The sequence below is a fragment of the Vigna radiata genome, chromosome 11 (genome assembly GCF_000741045.1).
Source record: "Vigna radiata var. radiata cultivar VC1973A chromosome 11, Vradiata_ver6, whole genome shotgun sequence".
NCBI classification, from domain to species: Eukaryota; Viridiplantae; Streptophyta; class Magnoliopsida; order Fabales; family Fabaceae; genus Vigna; species Vigna radiata.
The window spans coordinates 4,323,632-4,337,610 of NC_028361.1; the positions used below are offsets into that span (position 1 = coordinate 4,323,632).

A 13,979-nucleotide genomic window follows, 5' to 3' on the forward strand; every position below is an offset into this window, starting at 1 on the left:
TGATAGCATAAACATTTTAAATAAAATAAAAACTACTTTTAAAAGGCAAAACCAAAATTTCAATACAAAATTACATATTTCATGTAGAGAAATCGGTTATCCCACTCCGTTTCTCAATATGAGCATTAAAATGTGAAATTATGATAGATAATTTATTACATATTTTACACTTAGGCAACCTTTTGAGTTATTAATCACATCTTATGGCATACCTTTCTTATATTTATCTTATATTTGAAATAACTATGAAAAAAGTTGTTTGAATAAAGTAATTTTCATGTCTTTGGGAGAGTTTGTAATTTTAGTTTTATAATTTAATAGTTGTTTATGGATAGGAGATGACAAAGGAATGATATGAATGTGAGATTGAGTATCTTATTCTCAAAGTAAAAAATTATTTTTAGTTTTATAAAATTTGTCTGAAATTTTAAGTTATTTATGGCTTAAATGATATGTTTGAATCCTTCAAATTCAAATGGACCTTTTAACATTGTATTTCTTTTAATTAAATTCATGTTTCAATACGTATTATAATTTAATAAACTACAATTTTATCTAGTTTTGGTTTAGAAATGGAGTATTCCATAAGGTATTTTCGTATATTCCAAGATGTTTTAAAAATATATTTGAAGTAGTTGTTTCGAAAGGTTTTACTTTCCATAAAACTAAATATGGAAATATTAAAGAAAAGGAGATGTAAATATTTTTAATATATTTTTAATGAGGTGTAGTTTGAGAATTACAGGTTTTTAATGGGGGTATAGGAAGAAAAAAGAGGAGTGTAGGATAAAATTTACTTGCAAAACATTTCTTGTAGGCCAAGCCCACTTGAACCTACTAAGACGTTAATAAAATCAATTTTCAAAGCCCACAAACCGAATAAAACAATTGAGAAAAAAATAAACCAAAATTCTAGGGCTTGTCGCGTGTGAACTGAATTCCATGGACGACATGGCTGCCTACTACTCACAGCCCCAACCGGCGGGCCTTCTCACTTACCATCAGTACTATCAACCGCCACCTCCGCCACCTCCTCCGCTGTTGGCGGTGGTACCACCGCCACCCGGCGCGGTTGTCCCGCCGGCGCACCACGGGCATCCGCCATACGTGGCTCAGCATCAGCAGTTCGGTTCTTACGGCGCTCCTCAACCCTCCTCGAACGAGGTTCGCACCCTCTTCGTCGCTGGCCTTCCAGAAGATGTAAAGCCCCGCGAAATCTACAATCTTTTCCGCGAATTTCCCGGTTACGAGTCTTCACATCTACGGAGTCCCACCAATTCGTCTCAGGTTGATTGCAATTTTAATTTATTGAGTATCTTTATTTATGAATTGATGTGAATCGTTTCACTGATGTGGTTTTCATGTCTTGGCAGCCTTTTGCTTTTGCTGTGTTCGCCAGTCAGCAGTCAGCAATCATGGCAATGCATGCTTTGAATGTGAGGATCTTATCCTAACATTAATTGTTTGTTACTTGTTTTTCTCATTGACATCAAATGCATTTGTCTACGTGGCTTTACTTGTTTTGATTAATGTGGTTTGCAGGGCATGGTGTTTGATCTTGAAAAGGGCTCCACTCTTTTTATTGATCTGGCAAAATCAAACTCTAGATCCAAACGCACTAGGATAGGTATGCGTTTTTATTAGTTCTAAACTCCATTCAAGGAATTCTGTTGTTATTTTTATTATGTTTTAGATCTTCCAGTTGAATTTTGTTGATTGACTGACGTTTACAAACAGATGATGAGAGAATCGGTGCCGATAAGAAAGCTAGAAGTCTTACATCATCATGGGTCACTCCCGATTCTGGTAAGATGTTGTTAGTTTGAAACTTGGTGCGTTGTTGTCTGTATATGTAGGTTGTGTGAAGTTTTTATTTTCCCAGTTTACTGCTGTGTTATGTTCAGTTCATCGTTTATTCTGTTGCTTTGAGGCCAGTAACTATTGATCACACCAAGGACACTTGCCTATGAGCTCACATTGCACATGTTTTGCACTCTTCGGCACTAGCAGGTGTTAGCAGCATTCACATGCCTGGAATGGGTAATCCTGCTTTCAACACGAACACGTTTGGTTATCCATCTGCACAAAGGTCATCTGCACTACTTAATCACGGTTTTTTATGTGGAAGTTGATTGCTTCTATCTTTGATAAAGCACATTTTCCAAATTTACATTGTTAGTTTGAGCTTCCTGTAGAACGCTCTCAATTAGAAGAAAATAACTAATGTGTTTAAAGTAAGGGTAATTCTTTTCAGATTAACCCTTTGTGTTTGTTGCAATCTCATCTGATTATTTGCTTCTCTGTTTTTGGTAATAGTCTTGGAAGTGCTGATGGTAGTGCTGTGAATGATGGTCGATACCTGAATATGGTTAGTGTTGTAAATGCTCAATTTATATGTTTTAGCATAGCCTTAAAAAGATTTCCAGTATGATGTGATTCAGTTGGTCATATATCCTTGTTAAATTGAAATTGCTCTTTTGTTTGGAAACATGTCTCAATTTTTTGATTCTGGTAATCTTTAACTGAATTCAAATTTTTGTTCCCTTTAGATGACTTGGAGAAAAGCTACTCCTAAAATAATGCTTCATCTTTTTGTTTTAGGAAATATCTTTGGAAATAAGAGGTCTGCTTTTCATTTCTATTCTATTTGATTTTTAATGTGGTAACAATATACAGAACGTATAGAAGTAGGAGAGATGAGATTTTTAATGTGGTAACAATATACAGAACGTATAGAAGGGCTATCCTTTAAAATTTTAATAGAGGATACGAAAGTAAAATATATTTTTTGGACATTTTGGTATATACGCAGTGCAAATTTCATAAAAGAATTCCCTTTCACACTCTTGCAACATTGGAGGGGTGAAGTAGGAGAGATGAGATTTTAGTTGTCTTATTTCCATTCTTCAAAGCATTGAACCAAAGAACATAAAATTAAATAGTTCCCTTTCCGTCTCCGGCCTCTTCTTTCCCCTCCAACCTAACACGGAAAATTTCTTTGGTTATTTGCAATAGTCTTGTTTTCTTGACTACCAAGTAGTGGATGGTCCTTGGGGTGTAATGTGCTTTAAGTGGGGTACAAAATGGTGTGGAAGTAAGATGGTTAGCTAATCAGAGTTTCTATTCTGTGGTTCAACAGTTCCGCAAGGGATTGGAGCTTAGTCTAGCTATGCCCTTGGGTGTAAATTTTATCTCTTTTTTTCCTAATCTTCACGAGCTCTGTTTCCAGACCGTGTTGAAACTTCTGTATTATGTTCAGGTCCTTTAGTTCTTTGATTAGGCTGTTCAACTTCAACATTATAATGCTTTAAATGATAGTATAAAAGTAACTTTTGGAGATGGCATGATACTTATCTCGTAAAGCTATTCTTCATTCACATAGCCATTTGTTTGCCATTGATGAAATGTGATCTTATGCAAATATGCAATATATAAGTCAATAGTTTCTCATGTTTAAGTATCATGGTCTTCCTCCATGTCATATGTATTCGACAGTACCTTATTTAATCCTAGGACTACACATTTTACCTGAGTAATTGTTTTGTTTCTTATGTTATATGTTGACAGAAGAAGTCTTCATCTCCTTACATTCCTCAAAACTCAACCCCGTGTGCAACTTTATTTGTAGCAAATCTGGGGCCATCTTGTAATGAACAAGAGCTAATGCAAGTTTTTTCTAGGTTGGTAGACATATACGCATGGGTTGTTTTTGTATTATTAAAATCTGTAGAAGTGTAATTTGATTTTGTTTTTATATAAAATTTTACATCAGATACCATGGATTTTTGAAGCTGAAGATGCAGAGCACATACGGGGCGCCAGTAGCATTTGTTGATTTCCAGGTTTCTTTTCGTTATTTAATTTTTTCTCTGGATATAACTACTAAATGGGTGTATTTTATCATTGAGCAGCATTTAGAAAGCCCCCATACATTATGGGGATATGGGAGAATGTTAAACATGGTAAAGTACGAAAAGGTTTAGATGCTTTAACAAAAAGTTATATGTAGTATTTGTGAAGAGACATTCGCATTACAAATTGCACGTTAATACATGAACGTATCAATAATCCATGTGTAATTGTCACAGTTGCTTATCTTTCCCCCATCCATGTCAGAGTATTTTCTTTTACAATGAATAAGTTACAAAAAATATACAATTTCCTTGCCCAAGCAAGAATGTCATAGTAAAAATCACTACTCCAAACATTTTATTTTTTGTTTTTGTATTTTTGGTCCATAAATCTCAGAATTACTAGCCCTTGTTCTACGTGTGGAAGAGATACTCATTTTTGGCAATATTCATTACTGGGTGTCTTATAACAATGAAAAAACTACATGAGATACAGAACATTGTCTTGAGCCATATGGAGGGACTAATGTATGTACAGAGTATTGGAAACGCTTCAGGCAATTTACTTTCAAAATATTTAATTGATGAATTTTGATTTTTTTTATGGGTGTTGGACATTTTTCCGTATGTGATGCTTCAGACACCTATTTTTAGAGCACCTTTACTTGACAGCCCAACACATTCCTGTATCAGTTTCTTATTATGAATGGATTTCCTGGGCTTTTTAGTATTCATTTAAAATTCAACTAATTGGCTGTAATTGTGATGATGATATCTAACATGAAAACTAGTGTATGGGCTTCATTGGCCAGTTGCTTAATTTTTATTTGGAGGCTTACTCTGAGCAGTCACGATAGTATATACTGTTGACGCCCATAGTATATGTGCAGGATGCCACTAGCTCAACTGAAGCTCTGAACAGTTTGCAAGGCACAATTCTTCACTCTTCGCAAACTGGCGAGGGAATGCGTTTAGAGTATCCTTTGGTCATCTGCGCTCTTGTTCTCATTCACTTCTGTTGTTTTTTTTTTTTTTTGTGTGATTTCGGTTGTGGTCGAATCTTATTACTGTTCCAATGTTTGGTATTGCTTAATAAGAATCTTAGATATGCAAAATCGCGGATGGGCATGCGAAAGAAGCCAAAGTAACTTACATGCTGGAAAATTAGAAAATGGAAAAAGGTGAAAAAACACGAGAATCACTCATGATGCCTTGGGGCAGAACAATGAGTTGTTATTTGCGGCTACAACAGAGAATGGAAGCTGGGTTGCCTTCATCCCAAATCCAAAATTTGCAGAACTTGTTCACTGTTTTGAAAATAGAAAAAAAGGACACAAGTTAAATGCTTGTTGTTCATCAATCATCGATCTTGTTCTCGTGTATTTTATCTACTGTAAATTTATATAGAACTACTTTTTACTTTACAGCTCTTGGAAACACTGATAAAAATATTATTAATTTTATTTGTATTTTATCTTTTGTTCTTGGGTATTTGGTGTAGTTTATATTTGTATATTACAGCTTATAAATTTGATGGTGAAATTTAATGGGTAAAACATCCGTCATTTTAGATGGACTCGTTGCCAATAGATTAGAAAACAAGAACAAATCACAAGGGAGAGACAAGGCAAAAAAAATGCGAAAACAAAATGAGACAATAAAGAGATGAAGAGAGATTTCAGTAGACGTGACAATGGTCGGTGAGAATGAATGACAACCAAGAGAAAGACTTGAGATAAAGAGATTTCAAGTTGCTAAGAGGAAGATGAACCCCTTTTCTCAATTTCCAAAACACCCTCTGCATAAAATTTTATTAAATTTTACTTCTGAAGATATTATTTAAAATGCACAATCAAATATTGCCACGTGGTGTTAAAAATACATTTTCATGATCTGGAATGGAAATGGGATAAAAACGACAAGTCGTATTGAAAAAGTGGTGTCAAGGAGCGGGTGCGGTTTCTTGAGCTTTGGAAAGTTTGATCTGATTGAGTTCGCGAATCAGTTCGTTCAAGTTGTTGTGAGAAGAGCCACCATCCTCTATAGCTCTCTTTGCAGCACCGCTTAGCGTCTTCGTTCTTCTCCTCATATCCTCGCCCTTCTCGCTCATCATCACACCAATGGCGTTTCCAATGTCTTCTGCTTTCACAACTTCTCCATCAAACTCGTTCCAGTTTCTCCACTCTTTTGCCCCCACTGACACTCCTATTTTCAGCACATCCACCACCAGCTTCTCATTGAAAAAATGCTCCGCAAACAGAGGCCACGTCACCATCGGCAACCCCGCATTCACGCTTTCCACCACCGTGTTCCAACCACAGTGAGTAACCAATCCTCCGATCGCAGGATTCTCTAGTATCAGCAACTGCGGCGCCCAACCCCATATCAGATACCCTTTCTTGCTTTCCTTCATTCTCTTCTCAAACTCTTCCAAAAAATTCTCTCCTTCTCCACCCTCATCGTTTTTCCTCACCACCCAAATGAAATCTTTCCCAGAATCTTCAAGGGCACTCGCGATTTCAACAAGCTGGGAGTAAGGAAACTTGTTCATGCTTCCAAAACTCACGTACAAAACAGACCTCTCTGCTTTCGTGTTGAGCCACTTTAGCCACCCTTCTTCTCCTTCGTCCTCTTTAGCGTAGCCACGTGCAGCCTTATCCGAAGCATCCTGGTTCGCCCACAACGAAACCGGTCCGATTCCCCAACTCTTGGTCCCCATCACGCCCTTGTAGTGCTCGTAGTAAGCACTCTCGAGGTCGTAGAAACTGTTGAAAATGGACCCATAGCTATTTTTTTCTGACTCTTTAATCGTTTTCATCAACTCCGTGTACTGGTTCGGAGATCTGAGCCAATCAGGCAACTGCAACGGCGTCATCTCCAACCTGTCGGGCAACCCAGGTATCGCAAACGGGTCGCTGTTGGATTTCGCTGCCAGATGAGGTGCGTACTGCTCCACCGCGTGGGCAGCGGATCGAGCGAGATAACTTGCGCCGTGGAACATGATCCTGGGAATGCTGAGCTTGGCGGCGGCTTCGACAGTCCAAGGGTGGAACATGTCGGTGACAATGAAGTCGGGTCGGAGATCGTGGAATAGTTGTTCGAAGCGAGGTTGGAGAATGGAGAGACCCATGTAGATTCTGGGGACCATCTCGCGAGGCGTGTCGACGTTGAAGGCTTCGATCCCCGGCGGAAGCCCCACTTCAGCGGCGGGGAAGGTCACCAAGTGCGTTCTGATGGGGCGGCCGCGACTGGAGTCGAGGTCTACGGACTTCTGGAAAACGGTGGCGTTTTGTGGAGTTGTTATTATGGTGACGTCTACGCCATGCATGGCGAAGAGCCTGGCAACGTCGACCAGAGGAATTATGTGACTGGTCGACAGAAAAGGAAGGAAAATTGACTTTAGCTCTGTCTCTTTTCCCATAATGTTTTGCTACTTCTAGTTTCTACGCTATTTCATTCTTCTTTCACTTTCACTTATATATAGTGCAATTCTTCCCCAGTGCCACTTAAGATGTATTCGAATTTTACTTGATTTAATTCAAAAAATGTTGTGTTGTTCTTAATCAGTGAAGCTCGTGTGAAACGAGGCCTTATTTTAAAATGTTTTTTGAATCAACTTTACATCTTACTGATACGTCTCGTGGAGTAATGGGGATTCCAATGGGTAGGTACTTGTCTCACGTGGCTATCGATGTGATTAGAATAATGATATGATATCAATAATGAGCATTTTATAACTATGTGCTATAGTAAATAATTTAGATCTAGAAAATGGTGGCTCCCACACTACTATAAAATTAACTTTTTAATATGTTATTTAGGATTTTGAGATTTATGACACACTTAAATTTAAGTCTCTTTTAAACAGCAGACTTATATATTATTTAACATGTGAATTGTAGATAATGATGAGAAAAGCATATCAATGTCGCTTGCTCTAGATAATTGTAGAGTCCCAATGGCTATTGAATGATATTCTTCTGCCAAGGCATGTCTCAACATTAATTGCAGCAAATGGCACAACAATCCCAACAACAAAACCACCAAATGTTTTCATTTGATCACCAAATAACAAAAACAATTAAGGGTTATAGAATCAAGAACATTAAACAGTGAGAAAATTTTCAAACTAAAAAAAATGGTAGGAAGCATTGTGTATGCACTTTGTCATATAGAAACACAAAAAATAATATATAAATATATATATATATATATATATATATATATATATATATACTCAGATTTTCATATGCACATGTAATTTTTTTTAATCTAAATTAGTTTTATTAATTTCAATAAATTCATAAAAATTAATTTATATCAATTAAAAATTATCTAATTACATATAAACTTATACAAAATCATACATAAATTTAAAATAATTATAAACTAATCAAATAATCAAATAAGTAATATAATTAAACTTTTATATAACATATTAATTATGAATCGAAATTTTAAACATCGAATATCCACATTCGACCGAACTTTGTAGAATCGACATCTTAAGTTTATTTTTATTCAAAAATAATTTTATTAATTTTAATAAATTCATGGAAATTAGTTTATGTGAATTAAAAATTATATAATATATTATACACCCATACATAAAATTAAAAAAAATATATAAACCAATATAATAACTAATTCATACATTAATAATATAATTTAAACAATTTGATAGAAATAAAATTTGAATTAGATATGAAAATCCCAGTCGGCCTACATCGGATTTCAATAGTTGATGTTGTTGTCTTCTGTAATCATGCAAATAGGTTAACAAAACAAAATATTCTCTCCAACAGTATCACTGCAACTGGCTATAGCACCAAGAAGAAAGCACCTTAAGCGCACCATCACAAAGCAAATCAAGTTTATTGGATGCACCACTCCAAGCTGTACTGTAATATTAACAATCTATCTCAAGTATCTTTAATTCTAAAAGTTATACTCACTAACAAATATAACAATTGATATGAGCTGCAAAGGAAAAAAGATTATCAGACCTACAATTCAATGGAGTGAAAGGGTGTAAAAAAATGCATGTTTTGCAATAGGAGGAAAATAGAGGTGTAGTCAATATTAAATACAAAAATTCTCAATAAAAAAAGTTAATAAATAATCACTTTATTAATTTGGGTATTTTAAGAAATTGGAGTTCGAAAATGAAATCCTGTTGGAGATGTAGGTGAAACACTAGATGTCTCTTGATTTATGGGCCAAGCAATCATGTAACATGAATTGTTTGTTACTTTGTTTTGATTTGATTAATGTGGTTTGCAGGGCATGGTGTTTGATATTGAAAAGGGCTCCACTCTTTTTATTGATATGGCAAAATCAAACTCACTAAGATAGGTATGCGTTTTTATTAGTTCTAAACTCCATTCAAGGAATTCTTCTGTTGTTATTTTTAATGTTAATGATATTTAAACAATATTTTTTTTACAATATTTAAACATATTTTTACAAACAGACGTGAGAGAATCGGTGTCGATTCTGATAAGACGTTGTTAGTTTGAAACTTGGTTTATTTGTAGCAAATCTGGGGCCATCTTGTAATGAACAAGAGCTAATGCAAGTGTTTTCTAGGTTGGTAGACATATACGTATAACTTGTTTTTGTATTATTAAAATCTGTACAAGTGTAATTTCATTTTGTTTTTATTTAAAATTTTACATCAGATACCATTCATTTTTGAAGCTCAAGATGCATACCACATTTGTTGATTTCCAGGTTTCTTTTCGTTATTTTATTTTTTTCAAATTAAAGGATATTTAATTAAAACATTAGTCTATGTACAGAGTATATGCTATTTAAAGGATATTTAATTAAAACATTAATTTTTTTTAAAGATTTTTAATTCAAATTAACTTATTTTTGACATTATTTTTATACTATTTTAAATTTGAAACAAATTCCTAATAAACAATTTTTAATTAGTGAAAATGGATGTCTTAACCTCATTATACATAAATGATTGAAAATATTTTCTCGTTTTCAAAATTTCTACTATATATAATTTAACAAATTCTATAACTTAAACCTAATTTTAGCACGTTATAATTATTTCTTTTATTATTAATAGCAATAAAGAAACTTCCGATGTAAAAGTATTCTTAAATAGTAGGTGTAAAATATATATTTAATAATTATATTATAGTTAAGTAACACAATTACGATACTTTATGGATAAGTATCTATAAGACAGAGGTAAGCTTTTGGTTGCAATGGGCATAACATAAGAGTGAGTTCCAAAATATTTATTTCTTTTAGGTGCGATTGAGAAGAGAAATATTTACATATGAGAGTTAATTTTCTCTCTATTCGAGTTAAAAAAATAATATTAAATTAATATAATTATTCTTATAATATCATAAAATATGTATATATTGTTCTCATAATAAATAAAATTATGAAAATAATATCTTACTAATTTCATTAAATCTGATAATTATTTATAAAAATAATAAATCAAATAAATATTCGATTAATTACCTTTACAATTAATTGTCATTTTTATATTTTTTTTATCCATCTTTGTTAATAAATATAATCATTAGTAGATGAAGAATCTTTTATAAGTGACTCTCTCTTGTTAAATTCATGTTTAACCTGTCTACGTCATTTTGGACCCAAGCTTTTTTCGGACAATAACATAAGTTAAGAAAATCGATTATGTTATGTGACTATGTATGCGTAACAAGAAAATGTATTTTAAATACAAATAATTGTATTTGATTATTTGTGATAGACTCAATGGTTAGTAGTTATTCCTCTTGTTATGATTATTTTTTTCTTATCTCTTCGTATAATTGTGTAGTTATATATTTTTTGCAATCTCTGTGTATAATTTCCGACTATTTATTTTTAAATAAAGTTTATTTTATTTTTTGTCATCATTTTTACAAGAAACAGATATAAAAAAAATTAAAGGCATAAAAAAATTGCATGTATAAAAATAAAAGTTGTAGTAACACAGAGAACCTAATTGTTGCATAAAGTAATGGTTGAAAAATGACACGTCCCTCATCAAATATGCAAATTGAAGGTCCAAGGAACATGGAAGTGGCAGAGCATATTCAAGACATTGAATCATCACCAAACATACCATACTTTACAATTTTTTTCAATATATATATATATGTTTAATTTAATCTTTTAAGTATTATTTTTTTTAAAAAGATAATTATTTTATCAACTTTTTTAATATTTTTTCAAAATTTAACCATTTTTTAACATGATAATGTTTTAAAAAGTAAACTGTTTTTTAAAACTAAAAAAATAATTATTTATAATTAAAACTTATTTATAAAATAAATATAAATTATTTATGATAAAATTTTAAAATACTTATTATTATTATGATAAATTTATTATTTTATATTATCATAGAAAAAACTAAAATGTATTTATTTTCACTAGTATATATATAATGATATTTATATTGGCACGTTTTATGATAATTAATTAATTAATTTAAATTTATATTAACTAATAATTTTTTGAGTTGATTGATCATTTCATTTATTAACTTTTTTACAATCATTTGCAGACCATAAGTAATAATTATTTACATTACATAAATAATACTAATAGTGTGGTTGAATAAAGGTTAATTTTTTATTAATAATTAACCAAACAAATTAGTTTCTTTTATGATTTCTTTAAATTCATCTAAAATAAGACCCCTCTCAATTTTCCTTCAATTTAAAGGAAAGATAGAATTTTGCGATATTTCCCATCCATTCTCCCGTTTTGTGCATACAAAATAAATTATTAGCGTATGAAAAATGGTTAATTTTGTAAGATATGAATTATTTATATCAAAAATATAATTTTAAAGTGAATAAAAAATTAAAAAATAAGATAATAAAAAAATTAAAATTTATTTGTTATTTATTTCAAGTTAAAATTAATTCTTATATATAGTTAAAAAAAAAAATTAACCTTTATTCTAAGTTCTAGATTAACTAGTCTTTTATTTTAACAAAAATTTAAACAAATAAGATTGGGTATATCAAGATAAATTAATCATAATCTTATTTGAGGTAATTTGTTATATTTTTTATGCTTGCTTCAATATCTTTTTCTTCTTTTTGGTGAGATTAGGGATCGATAATCTCTATTTGTCCCACGTAAATGACATAAGATAATATAGTGGCAATAGAATTCAAGATAGGTGTTATTTAAGTAGTTTGAAATGTTAAAAGTTAAATAAACTTTTTGAGATAATTTTAGACACGAGACAAAATAAAATATTTGAAGTGTCAGGAGCTGCTCCTTGTTCGTGTCCCCTGCACCATGTCTCTTGCACCAGCGATCACTCCCCGCCCTCGTAAGTGTCCGGGTGTCACATGTCCACCAGCTTCCGTCTGGTTCGTCCTCGAACCACACCGTACTAGGAGAGGCGAGGCTCTGATACCATTTGTAACGTCCCAGCAACTTAAAGGGACGGCTGACTGCCCCCACCCATCACCATGAGGCTTTCCAGTGTGCTTTGTCCTCACTCGCACACTTTCCGGGAAGACTTTCCGGAAGGTCACCTATCCCAGAATTACTCTAGGCTGAGCACGCTTAACCATGAAGTTCTTATGGGTTAGGCTACCGAAAAGCAAATGCATTTTGGTGATATGAGTAGCCAAATCAATTCCTTTAAGTTATCCTTCAACTGTATAGTCTCATACTTATACAGTCTCTAGATCCCTCTCATTCCGGTGTATGTTCGATTCGTCCATGTACCCCTTCCACTGAAAGCCTGCCAGGAGCCGCTCCTTGTTCGTGCCCCTTGCACCATGCCTCTTGCACCAGCAATCACTCTCCGCCCTCGTCAGTGTCCGGGTGTCACATGATGTGACACTGGGCACTCACGAGGGCAGGGAGTGATTGCCGATGCAAGAGACATGGACAAGGAGCGGCTCATGGCAGGCTTCTAGTGGAAGGGGCATGTGGACGAATCGAACATACACCGGAATGAGAGGGATCTAGAGACTATATAGGTATGAGACTATAGAGTTGAAGGATAGCTTAAAGGAATTGATTTGGCTACTCATATCAACAAATGCATTTGCTTTTCGGTAACCTAACTCATAAAAACTCCATGGTTAAACGTGCTTAGCCTAGAGTAATTATGGGATGGGTGACCTTTAATCAAAATAATTTATATCGTAATCAAACAAATTGCCAGCAAGTTAACATAGTCAAAATACTCGTAAAACTATCTTGTAATAATGTATTTCATTGAATTCATTTTCTTCACTAAAGTACCATTTTAAGTGTAAAAACATAGACTAAAGAGAAATAAATTAAAAAAAAATAAAATCTTACTTATGTGTTTTATAAAATATTTTTTTTAAATTACAAATAAAATATAATTAAATGAACTAAATTTGATATATCTGTTTTAAAATGTTACAGTAATAGTATTGGACGTAAGTAAATTACTACTCATGTAAAGATGGTAATTTAAAAAAAAAAAAGCAAAAGAAAAAAGAAAAGTCAACCTTAACTGTGTTGATTTTAATTAATATCAGCCAGGAGCATTGATTGGACATACCCGAAAGCCAATTTTCACCGACATTTGACTTTTCCTTCAACAATGAAAGAACCAACCACATTAAGGTTAACAGTAACGTTAACATCCCTACGATAGGATATGTGTCCTACAAAACAACCCAAATCTAAAAACTTGCTCATTATTTTCTTCTGTATTAAATCAGTTTCCTCATTTTCCGACACTTCTACCATTTCTTCCAACTACCAGGTTTGGTCGTGTCGCTATGTGCATGCATAATTCACTGTTCTTTTTTTCTCGTGAAACATCCAAAAAGTCAGAATGCGCCTCTACCCTCTACTTACTGGATACCTAGCTACTACCCTATACTGTCTACTATTACTCTTTTTCTTTTACTATAATAAACGCACATTTCTTTTTCTATCTAATATTAATTAATATAGAAGCCAAATATAATGAGAAGTATTCCAATGTTAGCAAAAAGAAACTATTAATATAATAAAAAATCATAGAAGTAAAAAAAAAAAAACAAACACACTTGAGATGATTTTATAAAAAATATTTCAAAATAATGATTATTTCTAAAAAACCAGTTAAGAATTATAATTAAAAAAAAA

General features: G+C 32.9%; 2 protein-coding genes across 4 annotated transcripts; one reads left to right on the forward strand and one right to left on the reverse strand.

Moving 5' to 3' along the window:
* Nucleotides 1–877: 877 nt before the first annotated feature.
* On the forward strand, nucleotides 878–5,342 carry LOC106777684. 3 transcript variants are annotated; one of them, XM_022775980.1, is made up of 10 exons: nucleotides 878–1,287; nucleotides 1,374–1,436; nucleotides 1,543–1,627; nucleotides 1,738–1,806; nucleotides 2,008–2,089; nucleotides 2,317–2,368; nucleotides 3,571–3,680; nucleotides 3,773–3,842; nucleotides 4,742–4,827; nucleotides 4,957–5,342. In XM_022775980.1, the coding sequence occupies exons 1-10, from the start codon at nucleotides 943–945 to the stop codon at nucleotides 4,997–4,999; spliced, it is 1,005 nt and encodes a 334-aa protein (XP_022631701.1). In that variant the 5' UTR covers nucleotides 878–942; the 3' UTR covers nucleotides 5,000–5,342. The 3 variants fall into 3 exon arrangements, with proteins under 3 accessions (XP_022631701.1, XP_022631700.1, XP_014520867.1); XM_022775979.1 differs by having other exon boundaries at nucleotides 879–1,287; nucleotides 3,568–3,680; XM_014665381.2 differs by having other exon boundaries at nucleotides 943–1,287; nucleotides 2,011–2,089; nucleotides 3,568–3,680.
* Nucleotides 5,343–5,625: 283 nt separating this feature from the next.
* LOC106777686 (soyasapogenol B glucuronide galactosyltransferase-like) lies at nucleotides 5,626–7,337 on the reverse strand. Its single transcript, XM_014665383.2, has one exon. The coding sequence runs from the start codon at nucleotides 7,270–7,272 to the stop codon at nucleotides 5,794–5,796; it is 1,479 nt and encodes a 492-aa protein (XP_014520869.1). The 5' UTR covers nucleotides 7,273–7,337; the 3' UTR covers nucleotides 5,626–5,793.
* Between the last annotated feature and the right edge of the window lie 6,642 nt (nucleotides 7,338–13,979).